General features: G+C 39.7%; 1 protein-coding gene across 1 annotated transcript; it reads right to left on the minus strand.

Moving 5' to 3' along the window:
- Window positions 1-342: 342 nt before the first annotated feature.
- On the minus strand, window positions 343-14,816 carry mdka (midkine a). Its single transcript, XM_014126408.2, has 5 exons — window positions 14,552-14,816; window positions 2,619-2,701; window positions 2,275-2,445; window positions 1,444-1,605; window positions 343-1,314 (listed from the first exon to the last, which is right to left on the minus strand). Exons 2-5 carry the CDS (start codon window positions 2,698-2,700, stop codon window positions 1,286-1,288), a joined length of 444 nt encoding a protein of 147 aa, XP_013981883.1. The 5' UTR covers window position 2,701; window positions 14,552-14,816; the 3' UTR covers window positions 343-1,285.
- Between the last annotated feature and the right edge of the window lie 1,715 nt (window positions 14,817-16,531).

The raw sequence follows: 16,531 nt of genomic DNA on the forward strand, positions 1-16,531 counted from the left end.
CAGCTGAATGAAATAAACCCAACCAAAGGAAAATTGTTAGGTACCCTTAACGCCGTGACATATACTTTTTTCCAAAAAATCTCGCAAATCTCAGTTTTGGACGAGACTGATTTTATGACCAAAATGATCATATTTACACTTTGTAGTACATTTTGACACTAGAATAAATGTTTCTGATACATATCGATGCCACTCAGGCCATTTTCAACCAGAGACATAGTTGTTTTGGTTCAGTCTCTCTTTAAATGCATACATGTAGTAAGTTAAATTGCCACTGTACATTTCAACAAAAGCAGAGACTTAACAAACATTTATTAAGAAGAAACACGAAACAACCAATAGTCAAAATTCTGAGAGTTTATTTAAAGTGGTTGATTTTTTTTCTGTTCCAAGGGTTTGTGTAATAATAATGACAGTAATTACAAAAATGAGAGTACAGATGAACTGTGCGAAGGTGTGTGCATGTGTGTTTGCAAAAATATGAACACAGCAGTTCACTCAAAATCGCCTGACGCCTTTTGAAGTATATATATTATAAAACGAATTGTTTTAACAATACCACTATTATCTTTACAAAGACAATGACTGCATTCTTATGAGCATTCAAGCTCAGCTTTGTATTGTACATGAAACACGTTGAGCTGACAGTCCTCAGTTTACTAGAAAAATAGTTGATTTGTATCTCTCTACTTTTACTAATTGGCACACACAATTGAAATCCACTCATCAATTCTGTTAGTAATACTAATTGGTAGTCAAGAGAAAGCTATAACAATCACAACAATGTAAGATGAACATTTTGAATTAAAAAAAACTCAAGCATATTAAATGATCTACTGGTTAAGAAACAATCTCAAACAAGGAGCTTTGTCTTGACTCCAGTTGAACTAATGTAAAGGAAAAAAATACAACAAACTCTGGAAAATGTTGCACATCACAAGGTTTAGGTAGAACACTGGTGAGGTCAAAGTATTTGTTTCTTGCATAATACAGCATGTCCAGAACTGGAATCTTACTAACATTATGGAAATATCAGAACACAAGCAGGCTAAGTTGCCAGGCCACCGACAGCTGGAAATATGTGAAAAGAATTGTGTTTGTCTACATTTGTGGGATATTTGGTCAATATTCAGAGACATTTAGCATTTGTTATACTGTATTTGAAGGAAAGGCCCATTTGACATCTCATAATTCACTTGTGCATATTATGTTTGTTGAAAAAGAAAAGGATATTGCGTAATAAAATCAAACCAATCACTTGTTCAATGTAGACTCATCCACCTTTTTAGTTCTCCTTCCCTCTTCCCTTCTTTCCTGTGGGAAGACAATCAAAAATGATCAAACAATAGGGTCAATTCATCATAGAGTCCTTGCTCAATATGACATACTCATTTGTGGATAGGAATGTTACTTTATTACATTACTTAAATGTCTACTTCTTACCTTTGGCCTTTGTCTTGGTCTTTGCGGGGCATGGCTTAGACACCTTGATGGTGGGTTGGCACTCTGCGTTGTACAGGGCCTTTTTCAGGGTTCCAGACCGGTTCTTGGATCCAGTAGCTGTGTCACACTCACCCCAGCTGCCAAACTTATACTTGCAGTCAGCTGAAATGGCACAGGTCAGAAGGAAAAACCATTGAGTGTCAGGAACACACCACCATAGAACTTGCCTGGCTACCCAGACTCCTTGCTCTGGCCAAACGCTACGCCCACATACGTTCGTTTCTTCCCCGCATTGAGTCTGGATCTGAGTACCTCCCCGACCCGTCACCGAATGCAAACACATTCGGGCCGTCTGATTGGTCCAGAAACCGATGGTTTGGGCCAGAGCCAGAACACACGTGGGTAAAGCGATGGTTTGAAAATTCGTCATTGGCTTTGATACTCTGATTGGTTAGAGACGATCCAAATGCTGATGACTTTGCTTTGCACAACACCCCTCGTCCCAACAAACAACTTCAATGATGGCAGTCTCAGAATAAAGTATGTCGTGAACGACAGAGCAGCGGAAGAATTTAGCGTAAGTCGTCAGGCTATCATAGAACAGTCTGAACATAATATCTTCTAAAGAATTTGTTCTATCGTTTTTTTGCGGTTATGTCAATTACTAGGTATTTACTAAGAAATGACATGATACAATTCTAATTATGTAGTAATAAGCTATGAATGACATGTTTGCTATATTTTTGATTGACTGATCACCACTTTACACTTTGAGAAATGATATGGCATATCAAGGGAAATGGAATCATCTATCAAATGTATAATTTCTACCGCCGAACTCCTTCTTCCAGTTGCAAGGCACTTTGCATTTCAGTTTCCTCATCTGGTCGTTGCAGGTGCCCTCTCTGACACCGACTCCACAGTCTCCGTTGTTGGGCACACAGCTGCCATAGCGCCACTCAGCACAGTCAGAGGCACCACCCTTGGCCCCTTTCCCCTTCTCTGTGAAACAAAAATAGCAAGACGACAGAAATAATATCAGCAATATTACAATTAGTCGTTAGTAAGGACATGTTTCCAACTGAGGCTTTATGAACCTCATGAAAGGTGCAACTGCCATGCTAATTCTACAACTGTGCATGGCAAATTAAAGCAGTACATAGCAAATCCCTTACCTTTCTTGTTTTTACCTGCTTCAGTGGTGACTATCATCAAGGCCACCAGAAGCACCACAACTGTTGAGAACAAACCTCGCATACTGGAGAGAAAAGTAAAAAAAGAGGGAAAAGAAGAAAAAAAAACATGCCATTACAATTGTGGCACTAGAAATAACATTGCCATTATGTAGGTTATATTGTGTGTCCTTTGAGGTGACATCTGCTGTTCCAGAGGTCAAGCTGGTGTTCCTCTGGTGTGTATCTATAATCGAGATGAGAGTTGAAAGAGCACGATCAAGGTTCAAATATTGATCGTTACCAGCTATATCAAACTAATTTACAATGAGTGGTTCTGTACTTTAGAGGTTAAAGGTGAATAAGGGATTATGGTCAAAGAGTAAAACGCATCATGTTATACAAAATTCATTACATTAAACAGTATTAAAGCTTGACACTCGAGCCTGTGAGAGTGAGAACTGGGAAAATACATGTGAGAGGGCTGAAATATTGTATAGATTTTTTTTCTATGATCTCATGACTCAACTTAGGAACACAACCAGCAATGAGGATCAATGGGTCATGAGCTACCCACTCCACCCTTTCACTTCCCCTTACACAAAACAACACGTTTTCCAACATGAACACCAAACAAAATACAACATTTTATTTTGTGACAAGCAGTGCCAGGAATATGTTAGAAAACATAAATCTACAGTTGAAGTCAGAAGTTTACATACAACTTAGCCAAATACATTAGAACTCAGTTTTTCACAATTCCTGACATTTAATCCTAGTAAAAATTCCCTGTTTTAGGTCAGCTAGGATCACCACTTTATTTTAAGAATGTGAAATGTCAGAATAATAGTAGAGAGGATTATTTATTCCAGCTTGTATTTCTTTCATCACATTCCCAGTGGGTCAGAAGTTTACATACACTCAATTAGTATTTGGTAGCATTGCCTTTAAATTGTTTAACTTGGGTCAAACATTTTGGGTAGCCTTCCATAAGCTTCCCACAATAAGTTGGCTGAATTTTGGCCCATTCAACTGAGTCAGGTTTGTAGGCCTCCATGCTCGCACACACTTTTTCAGTTCGGCCCACACATTTTTCTATGGGATTGAGGTCAGGGCTTTGTGATGGCCACTCCAATACCTTGACTTTGTTGTCCTTAAGCCATTTTGCCACAACTTTGGAAGTATGCTTGGGGTCATTGTCCATTTGGAAGACCCATTTGTGACCAAGCTATAACTTCCTGGCTGATGTCTTGAGATGTTGCTTCAATATATCCACATCATTTAACATCCTCATGATGCCATCTACTTTGTGAAGTGCACCAGTCCCTCCTGCAGCAAAGCACCCCCACAACATGATGCTGCCACCCCCGTGCTTCACGGTTGGGATGGTGTTCTTCGGCTTGCAAGCCTCCCCCTTTTTCCTCCAAACATAACGATGGTCATTATGGCCAAACAGTTCCATTTTTGTTTCATCAGACCAGAGGACATTTCTCCAAAAAGTACGATATTTGTCCCCATGTGCAGTTGCAAACCGTAGTCTGGCTTTTTTATGGGGGTTTTGGAGCAGCGGCTTCTTCCTTGCTGAGCGGCCTTTCAGGTTATGTCGATATAGGACTCGTTTTACTGTGGATATAGATACTTTTGTACCTGTTTCCTCCAGCATCTTCACAAGGTCCTTTGCTATTGTTCTGGGATTGATTCGCACTCTTCGCACCAAAGTATGTTCATCTCTAGCAGACAGAACGCGTCTCCTTCCTGAGCGGTATGACGGCTGCGTGGTCCCATGGTGTTTATACTTGCGTACTATTGTTTGTACAGATGAATGTGGTACCTTTAAGAATTTGGAAATTGCTCCCAAGGATGAACCAGATTGCTCCCAAGGTCTTGGCTGATTTCTTTTGATTTTCCCATGATGTCAAGCAAAGAGGCACTGAGTTTGAAGGCAGGCTTTGAAATACATCCACCCGGGACACCTCCAATTGACTCAAATGACGTCAATTAGCCAATCAGAGGCTTCTAAAGCCATGACATAATTTTCTGGCATTTTCCAAGCTGTTTAAAGGCACAGTCAACTTAGTGTACGTAAACTTCTGACCATCTGGAATTGTGATACAGTGAATTATAAGTGAAATATTCTGTCTGTAAACAATTGTTGGAAAAATTACTTGTGTCATGCACAAAGTAGATGTCCTAACCGACATGCCAAAACTATAGTTTGTTAACAAGAAATTTGTGGAGTGGTTAAAAACCGAGTTTTAATAACTCCAACCTAAGTGTATGTTAACTTCCAACTTCAACTGTATCTATGTTGATGACACATTGAACACAATTCATGTCATCTTATTGTCACAATGGTGCTTCCCATCTTTGTGTATCCTGGTCATTGCAGACCTTTTAAAGCTGAAATCCGTAAAGGGTGAAACTGTCAAATCCATTTGGGCTATTACAACAACAAAGTTACTTCAAACAAGGAACATTGTTTTTTTTTACTAGAACATCGTTGCACATGCAATAGAACACCAGAATATTTAATGAGAATTGTTCTACCACACTGCCTTACGCTCCTCTGTTTCATCAACAAAACAATAAAATACATCGCTGCAAGCAGCAATGGCCGGGGTTCAGCTAGGGGCCCACTGTGCCACCATCAGTAAAAATTTGACACATAGCCCTAAGACGAGTTACTTCGGTGCTGTTTACTACGCTTGCCAAATATCAGAACTCAAAATCAAATTGATCATGCAATACAATATTATTTTTATGTATTTTGGACCATTTTTAACGTCTTCTTCTCCTGAACCGCTGGACCGATCGGGACCAAATTTGGTATATAGCATTTATGGATGCAAGACTAGCTGAAACAATATGGCCGCAATGAGCCAATAAGCTTGCATGAATGTTTTTTCCTGTCCAACAGTACCACAAAGTGTCCAAATTCAACCATACTTTACAGGTTAGCTAGGCTGGTCATGTTGTTTGAGGTATGTTTCTGGAAACCCTTAAAAACAAAGGCACTGGGGCAAACAGTGGCAATGTTTCCCCTTTACAGATGTCAGGTTTAATAGTTCAAAAGAAGAGGGCAGCAACTCCCAGATAAAAATAGCCGTCTATTTCTGAAATGTATGGATGTCTATAAGGGATCCTCCTATCCTGTCAAGTTCTGAGTTTCTATTTATTCTCTGACTTAATTGAGTTAATGTCTATTCTTTCTGCCAACAGTCCCAGAGCTAGCAGCAGGGGATGGACGGCAGCACCAGATCGCCATGGTGAAGGCTAACCCACCTGCTGGGAGGTGATAGGGGCTGCCCTGACAGGGAGTGCTCGATGGAAGAGGCTTGGTTTGAAGCCATTCTTCTGTGGGACACAGGGGAACTGCATGTCTCTGTCTGGGTTAGAAGAGCTCAGAGATGTGCCGGGACAAACAGGTCTTGTATTAGTTTGAAGAACACCCACAAAGAGTAACTCAAGAATCTGATTTAAATAACCCAAAACAAGGTTGCCTATAATACCAAATCCTTGATTTTGTGGTGGGAATCTAAAAGTATTTCACGCTTTCCCTTCAAAAGATTAGCGGCCTCGTTCAATCAATCTGCTTCCTAGGGTAATAAAAACAGGAACATTCCTTCCCGTTATGCAAAGAAGTGTTTGGAATATTCTGAAGTTCATTTCTGTGACATACAATCAACATTCAAGGCACAAGATGAGTGTTTTCTGTGCCATAGCCTGTTGGTTATGATTAATTAGGACACATCATTAACGACTGGCAAAATGCACAAATCCTTCTAGTGTCCTAGTGGAACACAAACAAAGAAGACATTGAGAACAGAGAATTGAGATCACACAGCAGCAGGGAACTAAGATGTCACATTCTGGGCTGTTCACAATATGTCATGTGGATGTTACAATGCATCCTCCTACAACACCAACTAAGATGCCAACTGAGCAAACCAAAATTGGTTCTGCGAAAGTTCCCAGAACATTTGTTAGGTTGTGGCAAATGTTCTCATAATACAACAACTGTCCAGTTGTGCTGATGATTATCCAATGTTTGTGTGAAACATTTGCTTCATGTTGCAAGAACATTCCCAGAACAAATTTCATCTGTTCTTTAATGGTTCCCAGAATGTTTCATATGTTGTGGGAACAGTCTGATGGGGAAATTGTGGGGACATGACAAAAGATCTGTTCCCAAAACGCAAAAACTGTCCACTTTTGTGGATGATTATGCAATGTTTATTTTAGAATGCAAAAAACATTCACCTGATGTTATGCATTTTTTATGTCCTTTAAAAGTCCCTAAAACATTTATTTAGGCAATGGGAATATTGTGGGGATATGACACGACAGGTTCCCAAAACACAAAATCTGTCCAGTTTTGATGACATTTTTACAATGTTTGTATCAGGGTGCACAAAACATTCCCACAATGTTCACAGAATTATCAAATTAAGTTTTGAACAGTCCATAGAGATTTCTTTCCTGTGTTAGTGTTATCTTAATGTTGAGGAAGTTAGCAATCCATGCAGAAACACATGGCAATTATTTGGAATCACATAACAACTTATTAGACATTTATTGTACAAACAGTTTAACCATATTTTTTGATAGTCACAAGCAGGGATCAAACCTGGCCTTTGGAGTGTTATCCCTGGAATGAATCCACTGTGCCACTGCGATGTGACTAATACAAATATAAAGCTGTTTACACCCTTAGTCTGATTTCCAGGTTGTGGTCTTTGTCTTTGCAAAAGACAGGATAACAAAAATCGGGATAACAAAATCGGAAAAATAAGTATTCTCTATTATTTATTTCTCTACCAATCTTCTTCATGTTGTAAAGTTGGGATGTTTTGACTTTTATTTTTCCGGCAAACTTGATTTTAGAATTCATGTTCAATTGTTGCCTGGCAGATTGCGGTGAGGTGTACATAGATGTGCATATGTCCTAAGACATATAGCCAAAGTTTGGATCTTAATTTAAGGATCCACTAGAAACATGAACTTCTTTGGGATAGGGGGCAGTATTTTGACGTCCGGATGAAAAGCATGACCAAAGTAAAATGCCTGCTTCTCAGGCCCAGAAGCTAGGATATGCATAGATAGAAAACACTCTAAAGTTTCTAAAACTGTTAAAATAATGTCTGTGAATATAAAAGAACTGAAATGGCAGGCGAAACCCCGAGGACAAACCATCAAAAATAAAATAAAAATCAGCATACCACTAATTTCAATGCCTGGCACTTTTATAATAGGGCGAAACCGTCCCTGATTGCAGTTCCTAGGGCTTTCACTAGATGTCAACAGTCTTTAGAAAGAGTTTAAGGCTGGTTTTTGGAAAAATGAGGGAGTAGTTGTAGTTTTTCTAGTGGCTCCCATTTTGGCTGTAGTGTTTCCAAGCGCATGGGTGAGAGAGCACGTTCTTTTTGTTTATCTCCGGTAAAGACAATAACGATTCTCTGTCTTAAATGTTATTGTTTATTTGCGTATTAGGGTACCTAAGGATTGATTATAAACGTTGATTGACTTGTTTGGATAAGTTTATTGGTAACGTTTGGGATTCATTTTGTATGCATTTTGACGGAAGGAAACCGAGTGGATTATTGACTGAAGCGCGCCAGCTAAACTGAGTTTTTATGGATATAAAGAAGGAATTTATCGAACAAAAGGATCATTTGTAATGTAACTGGGACATTTTGGAGTGCCAACAGAAGAAGATTTTCAAAGGTAAGGCATATATTATTTCGCTATTTCTGACTTTCATGTCGCAACTCCCTGGTTGAAAATTATTTGTTATGAATTTGTGTGCTGTACGCTGTCCTCAGATAATCGCATGGTTTGCTTTTGCCGTAAAGCCTTTTTGAAATCTGACACCTTGGCTGGATTAACAACAAGTTAAGCTGTATTTTGATGTATTGCACTTGTGATTTCATGAAAGTTTAATATTTACAGTAATTTAATTTGAATTTCGCGCTCTGCAATTTCACCGGCTGTTGGCCACGTGGGATGCTAATGTCCCACCTATCCCAAAGAAGTTATTAAGTACCTGGTGGTGCAGCAAAGTAAGTAGCCTTCAGGGCTTGAAGATGGCAGACTGCATGTTTAAATCTACTTCATTACCATTCTTGAAGATGTGTTAGGACAATACCCTTATAAAATATAATGATGTAAGAAGATTGGAATGCCATTTGTTTGAAAGTTTGGCAACTTCATACAGTAATAATAATGTTACATTACACATCAATATTAGCAGAACATTGCGGCAATGTTTTCAGAACTAATTGCATTATTGTTGAAGTATGTTTTTAGAACAACTTCTATTGCTCCAACGTTTTATTGCTGAAGTATTTTCAGGGAACGTTATTAGACCATCATGTCACACTATATGTATTTTAGACCACTGTGGCTCAGTTGGTAGAGCATGGTGTTTGCAACGCCAGGGTTGTGGGTTCGATTCCCACGGGGGACCAGTACGGAGAAAAAAATGTATGAAATGTATGCATTCACTACTGTAAGTCGCTCTGGATAAGAGCGTCTGCTAAATTACTAAAATGTAATATTCCCTGCTTGTTGTTAAGGGTGTTTTGAATAACATATCCATCAACATTAGCAGAACGTTCCTGTAATCTTTCCTCAGAACCAGTTCTATTGCTCCCACATTTTGTTTCAGCACTATATCTCAAGCATTGGTAACTAAGGGATCCGTTTGTACAGCACTGTAGATACATACAAACACACAATGTGGCGATGAAGAGTCAGTCACAGTGGTTCTAAGAACATTACCGGAACATGGTGTTATTACATTCCCTGGCAACCTAATGAGAACCTTAGGGGAATGTTCTGTGGTAGTTTTTACAGATGTTGTGAAGAGAATGTGAGGGAATGTTGGGAGAACATTCCAAGGACATAGCCACAGGAAGCAGGGGTGCTGCAGCACCTCCTGATGAATTGAAATAAAAATAAATAAATATATGCTGTATATATGAAAAATAATATATATATATATATACAGTACCAGTCAATAGTTAGTACACATTTACTCATACTACATTGTGGAATAATAGTGAAGAAATCAAAACTATGAAATAACACATAGAATCATGTAGTAACCAAAAAAGTGTTAAACAAATATATTTGAGATTTGAGATTCTTCAAAGTAGCCACCCTTTGCCTTGATGACAGCTTTGCACACCCTTGGCATTCTCTCAACCAGCTTCACGCGGTAGTCACCTGGAATGCATGTCAAGTAACATGTGTGCCTAGTTAAAAGTTAATTTGTGGAATTTCTTTCCTTCTTAATGTGTTTGAGCCAATCAGTTGTGTTGTGACAAGGTAGGGGTGGCATACAGAAGATAGCCCTATTTAGTAATAGACCAAGTCCGTATTATGGCAAGAACAGCTCAAATAAGCAAAGAGAAACGACAATCCATCATTACATTAAGACATGAAGGTCAGTCAATCTGGAAAATTTCAAGAACCTTGAAAGTTTCTTCAAGTGCAGTCGCAAAAACCATTAAGCGCTATGATGAAACTGGCTTTGAACAGGACCGCCACAGGACAGTAAGACCCAGAGTTAACTCTGCTGCAGAGGATAAGTTCATTAGAGTTAACTGCACCTCAGATTGCTGCCCAAATAAATGCTTCACAAAGTTCAAGTAACAGACACATCTCAACATCTCAACATCAACTGTTCAGAGGAGACTGCGTGAATCAGGCCTTCATGGTCGAATTGCTGCAAAGAAACCACTACTAAAGGACACCGATAAGAAGAAGAGACTTGCCTGGGCCAAGAAACATGAACAATGGACATTATACCAGTGGAAATCTGTCCTTTGGTCTGATGAGTCCAAATTTGAGATTTTGGAGTGTCTTGGTGAGACGCAGAGTAGGTGAACGGATGATTTCCGCATGTGTGGTTCCCACCGTGAAGCATGGAGGAGGAGGTGTGATGGTGTGGGTGTGCTTTGCTGGTGACACTGTCTGTGATTTATTTAGAATTCAAAGCACACTTAACCAGCATGGCTACCACAGCATTCTGCAGCGATACGTCATCCCATCTGGTTTGCCCTTGGTGGGACTATAATTTGTGAGGAGAGTGATGAGGTGCTGCATCGTGTCAATATAATGTTTTTATAAAGCCCTTTTTACATCAGTCGATGTCACAAAGTACTATACAGAAAGATGACCTGGCCTCCACAATCACCCGACCTCAACCCAATTGAGATAGTCTGGGATGACTTGGACCGCAGAGTGAAGGAAAAGCAGCCAACAAGTGCTCAGCATATGTGAGAACTCCTTCAAGACTGTTGGAAAAGCATTCCAGGTGAAGCTGCTTGAGAGAATGCCAAGAGTGTGCAAAGCTGTCATCAAGGCAAAGGGAGGCGACTTTGTTTAACACTTTTTTGGTTACTACATGATTCCATATGTGTTATTTCATAGTTTTGATGTCTTCAGTATTATTCTACAATGTAGAACATAGTCAAAATAAAGAAAAACCCTTGAATGAGTAGGTGTGTCCAAACCCCACCCCCCACGTCGACATAGCGGTAATCTTAGATAATGTTCTGTGAAGGTTTCCGGTTTGCTGGGAATTCTAATGCCCGTCGCCCACGCAAATTACTAATATAACAGCAACATTTGTTTCATTGGTTTGTGCCTGAGCCAACATATCCAGAAGATGAGCAGGGATCGCAGCCACATCCGCTCACATTGCAGTACGCTCACATTGAACTTTCGCTGCCTGCGGGCAGCCTTGGATAGAAAGGTCAGCCACAGCTGATGAATCAACAACTCACTGGAAAAGTCTGATCCATTAGAGGTTATCACCTCTCTGAACCTCTGGCCTCGTACTGTGTGAGGCAGAATGCCATAAGTGGCAGCCATCCACACACTACTGAAAGGGAGTTGGTCTACTGGAGAATCTACCAAGGCACTATCATTTTAGCAGGCAACTTTACAATTGGCTTCTGAAAGTGTTGTTTCTTTACTTGACTGCTCATCAAAAGGACTGCGAATGAAAGCGATACACAATGGCCAGGACAGCCGGCCCTCTGGCACATACACTTACTGCTCCTCTTCAAGCCAATTGATCAAATATTCTGTTGACCCAGTAAATCTGTATTCTGTCCTCAAAAACAGTAATTAATTGTTGATGGCCAGTGAGCATAACTAAACACTCCAAGCAACCAGAAATCTCTGGAAACTCCCCATTCTCAACTCCCACCACTCACTGAATCTCAATCTTTTTGTATCACTTGAAAGAATTATAGAGTTCCATTTTCAAGTAAAAGCTGGCTTGTTTTTTCCGCACCAGCTAGCAGTTCCAATGACATTCTTCCCCTGGTCATAAATGTCGAGGGGCTACTCCAGGCAACACTTTTGTCTTTGATGAAACAACACCCAGCAGGCCTCGTCTAACCCACTGAGCCTTGCCAAGGGTGAGGCCCGGAGCGCCCTCAAAATCTTTTATCGTTCTTTACGAATGCAGACACCCTGTATCAAAACAGAGCCTTTTCCTGGTCTCCTTTCACTCCATTCTAAAGGGCCACTAGACAGATATCCCATGCAGGGTCTTTGTTCCACACATCTGAATGTGAACTTAGCATACTGGGAGAAAGGTCATCTTAAAATACCACAGCTTACTAGAGCAAGCATGCACAATAATTTGCAAATCAAATAGTCAAATTGGATCAGATACCGTAACGATCATATTTCGATTGACTCAAATGGTGCTTCCTCTTGCCAATAATCTAATAATGGTCCTAGACCACTGTGATCAAATAGATAACATTAGATTTACTAGATCAGTTCTACAACGAAACAATAACAACAACACATGGAAAGCAGGACTACACTGAACCTGAACAGCATAAAGAGTAAAAGTCACTCTTGTTTTTACTGCAAAGCAGCATTCCTCGTCTTCTCAGAAAAGTCACTGACCGCAAAAAGAGGATGGAATGCCCACTAAGAGAGAAGCTGCGGGGTAGAGGGTCACTCTAAAGAAAGACAGTTAACAAAAGACCCAGAATGTCCTGGCCTACTTCAGGAAGGAACACTTAGTGGCCAACAAATGGCTGAATCACATGCTTTATTTGATCAAACATACAAAATATAGGTGGATTCTGGCCGTCAAGGACAAATAGTGCAAGGACAAAATGATTCACGTTATTGACTCAAATAGTACGAGTGTACTTTATCGACTATAACTTCATTGTCGACGGCTAAACATCCTCCCTGCCGTCAGTGACGTGAAAATAGGATCCTTTCTAGTTGAGGCATGGCAGTCATGACAAAATGGCTTATTCTCTAAAAGAGACAGTGGTCTACTTTACTTCCCATTCCTTCCTATCTCAACATAACCAATGGCATACTCCATCATACCCATGAGCAGTGAGAGAATAGTAGAGGGGCCACGCACCCACAAATCTCTGCTGAAATCAGGTTGAATGGTGCATTTGAAGCTGTTTTCTCTCCACTGATTATCTGTGCCATTGCCTCAAGGTCCATCTGCCAAGCTCACAGAAGCTCTAAAGCCCCATGCTACCCCTCCTCCATTTCTAAAAACCTAACCCTGAGGCACTAGCTGTATCTAGCTTGCCCAATAACTTTCTAAAAGAGACACAAAAAAAAATACAACTGGGGAAAAAAAACAATGATGGCAACAGACTGAGGACTATCTTTTCCCCCATTTCATCTCTCTAAGGTTATGTCGCTTTGATCGTTGTCTCGGACTGCAAATCATCTTTTGCAGCCTCTTACACAGCCCCTACTTTGGGTCAGGGGGGAGAAAGCAAATGATAGGCGGGGCAGCCATAAATTGTGGTCAGGTAAAAAGTTCCTGGGCAGTGAAACACAAAAAAAGGAGAACAACTCTTGAGTGGAGTGGATAGCAGAGAATACAAGTACTTGAGGTTAGAGTGGATTTCAATGTTCTTATTGTTGAGGTGGGAGATATTTACATTTACTTTGATTTGAGTCATTTAGCAGAAGCTTTTATCCATAGCCACTTACAGTTAATAAAATCATAAAAACCATTCATTGGCTCAAACAGAAAGCAAAAGATTTCTGGAACATGAACACAATTCAAATTGTGGAATAAATGGTTATGCTTTACTTTAAGATGAACAAAGACATGTAGAGGTACACTTTCAAACGATGTAGCTTCGCTACATCTGAAATAGTAATAACTAAACATAATAACTTATATAAAACAATATTATTATATTTCGCAGGATTTATCTCAGTTCTTCCAAACTCAAGTATCATAGCTCAAAATAGTTACAGTAATGAGACCACCCCCCCCCCTCCCCACACACACACATACATACTGATCATCAACACTAGAATGTGTCACCCCTGAGGACGTTGTCACACAGTGCAAAATATAGCTGACATAATTACAAAGTTATTAAACTCAAAGCAAAGCCGTTATTACAACAAAACGTAATTTGGCCACAAATTATTCAGAGCCCTAAACAGAACCGCGTGCAATGTTGTAGAATTAAAAAAAGTTCGTTCAATCGTTGACTTCATATGTAAGATTCAATTAAACGTTGTTGATTCAACGAAAGTTTATGCCAATACGCAGTGCCACTGCGCTTTTTGCGCAAATCGCGTGTTTGGGACAAAAGTTGTGTGTTCATTACTGGCAAAAGTTATGAATCTATGCAGTAAAGCCAACACATGGTGCATAAATGATTTAAAGACCATAAAACTAAAAATAACTAAATAAAGAAACATACACACAAATATGTCATCCCAAGAAAAATGACTCCAATTGAGAAATTACACACGACAAGTCAGTTATTCCCCAGAGCATTCCGATGATGGAGACTATATATTTTAACTATTAAAAGTGAGTAATAATCATCTTGATTTGGGTGATACAAAGTAACATCATTTTATCGCTATACATTTGGACAAATACACATATAACTTACTTGTTTCTTGGATCGTACTTCTTGGCGAGAGTTTATGGTCTTACTTTGAGCCACAATAGATTTTTTACAGTCCTCTATTACCTCTAGCCCGGCCCGCTTGCTCTTATTTGTCGCCCTCCTCTTTGTTTCTCAAAAACTAGTTTGAGCTGGTAACATTAGGGACACATTAAATTAACCACCTCGTGACATCACCAGCCCACGTGATGATTACGGGTCAAGAGACGCGTAACCCCAACCTCTGTGCACCGCTAGTCTAGGACACTAACTTTTTGAAGTTTTATTTTTGTGAATCCCACGATTTATTATTTCGCAGTCATTATTCTAGTGTTTTTGTTGCTACAAGTCTTTTTTATGCCTGCAAAAAAAACATTGATTACTATATTAAATACCCATTCCAATTTGACCACCAGACATTATGACAGAGAAAGGAAAGCAGAATGACATGCTCAGACTACCTACTATAGACAGATAATATTATTCTATGGTGCCTACAGAATGCCTAGGGATGTAATGCATCACAAATGTACCACAGTAAATGCATCACCACCACCACAGTAAATGATTTACAGGAGGACAGGAGGGATTGAACAATCATTAGACCTAGAATTCTTGGCCATTCCTGGCCACCTGTTATTATGTACCCAGAGAGCTTGTTGTCACACAACAGCTGCCATTAGATAGGGACCCTGGATAAGAGCCATTTATAAACACCATGTGTAAGCCAGAGGAGGCTGGTGGGAGGAGCTATAGGAGGACAGCTCATTGTAAAGTGTAATGGAGTGGTGTCAAACACACCAAACATATGGAAACCACATGTTTTGACCATGTATTCAATTTCAGCCATATACAATGAGTCCGTCCTCCGGTAGCTCCTCCCACCAGCCTCCTCTGGTGTAAGCATATGCTCGACCATATGGCAGAGTAACAGTGTGGTGCCTAGATAGGCTGACAGTGTTTTACCAGACATCACCACATTTTCAAGAACTAGATGACTGTACAACTTATACAGTATATGTCTACATGTTATCTAGTATCAATGTACAGTATATCCAAGATGACTCTGTGACCTCAGGCCGTGTGATTGGGTAATCCCAGGAGGGCAGGGGAGGTGAGTCAGGGCCACAATAGCGATCCGACCAGAATCTGAACCACAGACAGGGACATTTCCAATTGCCAGTTGCATAGCATGCCAACAATGAGTCAGAGCTAGGTGGAGAAAACAGCTGTTCACTTTCACAAATGGACCAGACTGATAAACACACACCCAATACAACATCCAGAAGTAACTAGTCAGTATCCAATTACAGTATTTAATCACTCCAGACGATGCACTATGAATCAGTTGTGACTAACATGACTCATCATTTTCAAACACATTGCAACACAGATGCATTAACTAGCATTTTTACTTTCCTTCAGACATTCTACATACACAAAATGACAGTTTGTCTCACTGGGTTGGACCATCAAGCCAAGGAAGGGGACTCCATTCTTTTCTGGTTGGTGCAGGACAAGACATTATAAGGAAACAAGATAACCTGGTATTAGTCAGTCTACAGTAACAATCATCACCTGCAGTCACCTGAGGTAGATGATAAGAATGAATATGATCTCATAAAAAAAATTCGGGTTATTAAAGAGTGCACTTTTACTGACAGGATGAATAAAATCAACACTCACAAGAAAGTAATCACAATAAATACAGCTGTTTAAGTAACAACCTTTATTCTTTTTCCCCTCCAAGCAGACAATAACAAAAACCATCAGCCAATAGAAACAAATACACAGATTGATATCGTCAACATTGCACACCAGTCTGTCCATCACATTTTGGTCACTATATCAAGTGAGAAACAAACAAAAATGTTTTAATAAAGAAAAATGCATATTGCACAGTTCTCTCTATTTTTTAAGAATTGTGATAGATACTCTTGCCCTGAATTGCACAGCAACTCAAAATAAAGCACAGATAATATATAT

This window comes from Salmo salar, chromosome ssa11, assembly GCF_905237065.1.
Source record: "Salmo salar chromosome ssa11, Ssal_v3.1, whole genome shotgun sequence".
NCBI classification, from domain to species: domain Eukaryota; kingdom Metazoa; phylum Chordata; class Actinopteri; order Salmoniformes; family Salmonidae; genus Salmo; species Salmo salar.

What these genes read in the sequence shown, in the direction of transcription:
- mdka (XM_014126408.2), bottom strand. Translation starts at nt 2,700, where the DNA reads ATGCGAGGTTTGTTCTCAACAGTTGTGGTGCTTCTGGTGGCCTTGATG. An exon ending in CTGGAAGAAGGAGTTCGGCG is followed by an intron (nt 1,606 to 2,274) that starts GTAGAAATTATA and finishes GTGCCATTTCAG; the next exon opens with CTGACTGCAAGTATAAGTTT. An exon ending in GACCAAGACAAAGGCCAAAG is followed by an intron (nt 1,315 to 1,443) that starts GTAAGAAGTAGA and finishes GTCTTCCCACAG; the next exon opens with GAAAGAAGGGAAGAGGGAAG.